Source organism: Nannospalax galili, unplaced genomic scaffold (genome assembly GCF_000622305.1).
Source record: "Nannospalax galili isolate Female #2095 unplaced genomic scaffold, S.galili_v1.0 scaffold158, whole genome shotgun sequence".
Taxonomy (NCBI): Eukaryota; Metazoa; Chordata; class Mammalia; order Rodentia; family Spalacidae; genus Nannospalax; species Nannospalax galili.
The window spans coordinates 5,000,738-5,006,184 of record NW_008345290.1 but is presented as its reverse complement, the minus strand read 5'-3'; the positions used below and the strand labels follow the sequence as shown (position 1 = coordinate 5,006,184).

General features: G+C 42.4%; 1 protein-coding gene across 1 annotated transcript in view; it reads left to right on the top strand.

Moving 5' to 3' along the window:
- The window catches only part of Npvf (neuropeptide VF precursor), a 3,548-nt gene extending 1,585 nt beyond the window's left edge, over window positions 1-1,963 (top strand). The window contains exons 2-3 of the mRNA XM_008841491.1: window positions 93-505; window positions 1,912-1,963. Coding sequence (XP_008839713.1) covers window positions 93-505; window positions 1,912-1,963 — 465 coding nt within the window. The remainder of the gene's footprint in view (window positions 1-92; window positions 506-1,911) is intronic.
- Window positions 1,964-5,447: the final 3,484 nt, after the last annotated feature.

The following is a 5,447-nucleotide window of genomic DNA, read 5'->3' as shown; positions in this document are numbered from 1 at the left end:
GCAGATTAAAGCCTGGATTTAAGTTAATTTAGGATTTAAATCTATAGTTTATAATAATAATAAATTATTTTAATTACCACTTCTAATTATAGCCTGGAGAAACCCCAAAAGGGGAAAAGGAAAGAAGTATCAATTTTCAAGAACTAAAAGACTGGGGGCCAAAAAATGTCATTAAGATGAGTACAGCCATGGCCAACAAGATGCCGCACTCAGCAGCCAATCTACCTTTGAGATTTGGGAGGACCATGAGAGAAGAAAGGAGCCCCGGGGCAGCCACCCTGCCTCTGAGATTTGGTAGAAACATGGAAGCAAGGGTCTTGAGTCATGTCCCCAACCTGCCCCAAAGGTTTGGGAGAATGACGACAAGAGGCAGAAGTATCCCCAAGACACTGAGTCATCTGCTGCTGATGCTGCGATCCCTACATGAACCACCTGCTGGTGAGTTGCTCTACTGCATGACCCGCCAGCACCTAGAGACCCAAGGTCCTGACCAACAGCAACCAAGGTAAATACCAGAAAGCTAGTCAGGAGCCTGGGCAGAGACTTTAAACATGTGTTTACACACTGTCGAAATAGATTTCTAAGAAAGCAAGCTTCTTAGAAGGAGAAGGGCAAAAAGAGAAATGAATACCTGTACATTCTGACTGTACTAAGCACATAGGAGGAGGTGGCTTCCCTAAGTCACCTGTGGGCATCAACCTCATTACTGTATAAACCACACACTAAATAATTCCATTCAATGACAAAAGTATAGATCTAAGCCCACAACATGTTCAACATTCGATCTAACGTAAAAGTCTAAAGGCTACCACCATCTCAACCAAGATCCCAAATGCAGGACTTTTTTCCCTAAAAACTTTTTGGGTGGTGCTGGACATCAAACCCAGGGCCCATGCATCTAGGCAGGTGCTTTACCACTTGCCCAATTTTTAATCAAAGTTTTATCTTTTTTCTGGATCTCGTTTTATAAATAAATCCTTCTATAATCATTCTTTGTATTAAGTATTTATCTACTATGTATAAATCAGAGTGTCAATTACTACAAAAGATTTTTAAATTTTATTTTCTAATAAAGACTATTACGAAAAAGTCTGTTTTTATGTAAAACAGAATGCAAAGCTTTAGTTAAAGCCTGAAGGAAGTCGGGCTGAAGCTATGCCACCTTATCAGAGACACGGTTTCAGAGCATTCCCAGTTTATTGTTTCCATATTTGTCCTCATCGGACTTACATGTTTAGGGCTCACCACCTTGAATAGAACTTCATTTCTATAAATCCCATAGTTTTTGTCTACTGCCCTATATCCCCAGTGTTGAGACTTGTAACAGCCCCACAGCAAGCACTTGGTATTTGATAGAATGAGTGAATGTTATGAGAGGCAGTAATGAGAGTCACTAAGGATGATTCTGTGGGAGGGAACCCAGCAAGGCTTCACGAACCATCCTTGGAAAGGCAGCTCTACTCTGAACGCTAAGTGACTGAAAGAGGAGAGAGGTCCTGAGCAGAGCAAAAGGTGAGGGTAAGCAGAGGCACTAAAGCAGGTGAAGCAAGAAGAGCTGAGGTTCTTTTTGGTAAGAGCATATGAGGAGCTCAGGACAAAGGCAAGTAGAGGGAGAACAGAATGCAGATACACAGGCCTGGACACAGATTGGGGCCTCAGTCATCAGGAGACGGAATATTACACAAGGATAGACTTGGACAACTGACCAGGCATGTGTGGTAGGAAGGAGAGAATCAAGTTTTAAGCCTTTGTGCCTATCATAAATTCAGCCTCCATCAATAGCTCATTCATTTCAAGTGCAACCCAATTCTGCTAAAATGTAATAAAGCAATTAGGAATATGATTTGTACTTTTATGTTTCTGCTTGCTAGTCTTCTGATGGATGAGAACACTGTCTTGCTTACATTTAAGGAGACGAGCATTCAAGGAGACAGATGATGCAGAAAGGAAACAAGAAAAATAAGAAATTGGAACCTGATCCTCAAGATGCTGTGAAGCTGTGACCTGTACTCTACAAATAGCTCTGTGCAGTGACAAGGATGAGTGATTGTGCACCCTTGAAGAGCCGCCTACCATTGGTGTTTTTCCTGTCAGTTCAGTCTATGTTGAAAGCTATTAACTAACAAAAAGAATATTTGCAATGTAAGTTGAAATAGCTTTTGTTTGAATAAAACAACACTGTACATACTTAAGATGCCTGTCTGTTGAGAGAGCAAGGGAGAAAGGGACAGAAAGAAAAGGGAAGGAGAGAGGGGGGGAGAACTAAAGCTATGGCACTACACAATGTGAAATCATGCACACATGCCCCTTCCTCCGTGTGCCCCCTGTCCAGCCCTTGGTATCTTGTGCCTGTGTCTCATTGGGCCTGTGGAAGCCCACCTGAGCCCAGCACGTACAGCCCTAACACCCAGTTCTGCCTCCAGTTTAGCTGCCCAGTCACAGACAGCCAGTGTTTGGTGCTGGTGGGAGGGCTCTTTACTGTATTCATTTGATAAAGAAAAGTCTCCCAAGGAATCAGAAAGGTAGACAGTCTAGGCTGCCAGCCTGTGACTGCCCTCCAATGAGGCTATGAGGCAGGGCCAGGGAACACATGGTGGAGCCCCTGCCAGCTCTGTGGGCCTGCCTCTGCAATTCATAATCCCTCTCCTTTTCAGGGCTGCAGAGCCACAGCAGACAGCCCGGTTCTTCAAAGGTCAACCCTGAGTCTGATGGTGTTTCTGGCAATATGGATAAGAGGAGGTTGGGCCTGCCCTCAGTGGTGTCTCACATTGAGAGAAGTCCTATTTGTAAACACAAAAACAAAATGGAAAAGGTCTCACAAAAAAAGTTTGTATGAAGACCAGTTTTTTTGTCCTACATGGAGAATCTTCCTCCATGTCAACAATGAAACTTCCTGATCTGAACATGCACACACACACACACACACACACACACACACACATCATGTACACAGTTACGCATAATAAAATTTTAAAATTAAATAGGGGCTGGAGAGATGGCTCAGCAGTTAAGAGCACTGGCTGCTCTTGCAGAGGACCTGGGTTGTGTTCCCAGCACCACATGGCAACTCACAACTGTCCGTAACTCCAGTTCTAGGGGATTCAATGACCTCTTCTGGCCTCCATGAGCATTGCATGACCTATGCATATGCAGGCAAAACACTCATACACATAAAATATAAACAAATAAGCTATTTTTTAGTTAAATAGAAGAGCGTTCTAAAAGGTGTTATGATGGAAGTTAAATAATCAAGAGGGTACGATGACTGATGAGTGAGTGAACAAGGATAACAAGTCGCTCACAAACATGGCTTTAAACAGCTGCTCTTCTCCACGTCACTGTTCCATTTTCAGTCTGTGATGGACTGAAGTTTAAAACCTGACATCTGTCCATAGAATTTTACAAGTGGAACATTAGATTATGGTGGGAAAAAAGGACAATGATAGTTCTGAGGTGCCTCTTAATGTCTCTTGTATCTATTCCGAAATGTACCTCTGGTGTGTCTCTTTGCTTCTGGTTTAACATTTCAAGCTTTTGATTTGATGGAAAATCTGGCCACTCTTCAACAATTCATAAATTCACTAGACCCAAACAGAAACGCATAGTGACTCAACTTTGGTCCTAAGAATATGAAGCCCTTCATCAGATATAACTGACATACTGAACAGTCTCAACTCCTTGGGGGCACACAGGAAATGGTTTTACTTTTCTCCTATCATGCCCTAGCTGGGCCTTATGACTCTCTGACTCCTGCTGGGTTGAGATCCCATAATGATACCCTAGATTCCATAATCTCCTTGGTCACTTCTTGATATTAAAAAACTCTGTCAAGTGAGGCTGAAGGCACCAACCTCACATTTATGATGAACTGTCCCCTCCCTCACCACCAGCTGGGCTGGACCCTGCTGGGTTTGAAGTGAGAAAGGGACAAAGTCTGCTTTCTTTCTGCCTCCCCTCCTCACCTCAGCCGTGGGGCGATGGGAGGAGAAATGGTAAACCTCTAGAAAATGATATCCCCTCCTTCTTCTCCATAGTGTTTGAGTGAGCAAGGAGCAATGGAAATTCAGAGAAGCTGTTCCCCATGCACGTTCAAACAAGATAAAACCCAGCATAGAAGAGAGGAGTTAGGTAAGAAGCCCCAGCGTTCACTGAGGAACTGCTGGAAACCGATAACTACTGGGTAAGGGAGAGTTAGTTTTCTTCTTCTTCTTTTTTACTTTAATAATTAGGATTTTTTTATTAATTAGGTTTCTTATTTTTTTGTATATAAGGTGTTTTGATCTAATCCATGCCTACTCCCTCCCTTCCAACATTTCCCCCGCTGAAGAGGTAACCCTAAAATCTTTTAAGGATTAGATACAAGCTTACAAATATTTTTGACATTTTTGGCCTTTGGAACAGAGTGTGTTGCTAACAGGCCCAAGGACATTTTGACTTTTAGGCAAGAAACTGGCTACATTTTTTTGGGGTCATTTTACCCTAACTGCCTAGCTAATTACTACCTCCTATTCTTATCATGCCATCCTCTGAAGAGGTTACTCAACTTGCATATAGGGAATAGAGATGCAGATCACTCTGGCTTCTTCCATGGTGAACAGGGATGCAGGGTAAGGCAATTGGGGTACCCCTTCAGTGGGTCTATCTAAAAGACTCCCAAATTGCATAACTCCTATCTCTAGGGGGAAAAGAAAGTCCTTGCTTGACTGGTGAATAGGAGATGTGAAGGAGGAGTAAAGGCAAGAGTAATTAGCATTACAAGTTCTAGACAGGGAACTAGAAAAAAGCCAGAACAGGGCAATTTTCAAATATTCATATGAAAATCCATTGGGGTTTCTTGACAAAGGCTTCCAAAAGCATCCCTCTATTGGGTTCTTCCTCATTTTTCTTTTGTCTTCCAAGGCTGGACTATTTGACTGGAAAGAGTGGCTGGATACTCAGGTGAGGGTCCAGTGACCCTGCTTGGCATTCCTTTAACGAACGACCACAACCGTCAGCAAGCCCAATTGTGACTATGTTTAGCAATCAGGCTCAGCCGAAGTCATGATGATGTTAGTTATTTCATGCAGAAGGGACTGCTGTATAGCATCATTGTATTAAAATGACCTGGAATTTAAAAGAATTTGGTGCTAGGATGCACATATAAGGGAGAACATATGTCTTTTATTTTTCTGAGTCTGTGTTACTTCCATCCACTTACCTGCAGATTTCTTTATTTCATCTTTACTGCTGACTAGAACTCCATTGTGTAAATATACTACATTTTTGTTAACCACTCGTCAGTTGAGGGACACTCAGATTGCTTCCATCTCTTAGCTATTGTGAAAAGAACAGCAACAAATATGGTTGTACAAGTGTCTCTACAATAGGATGAGTCCTTTGGGTGTATGCCAAGGAGTGGGATAACTGGGTCATATGGTAGGTTCATTTTTAGTTTTTTAAGAGTTCTC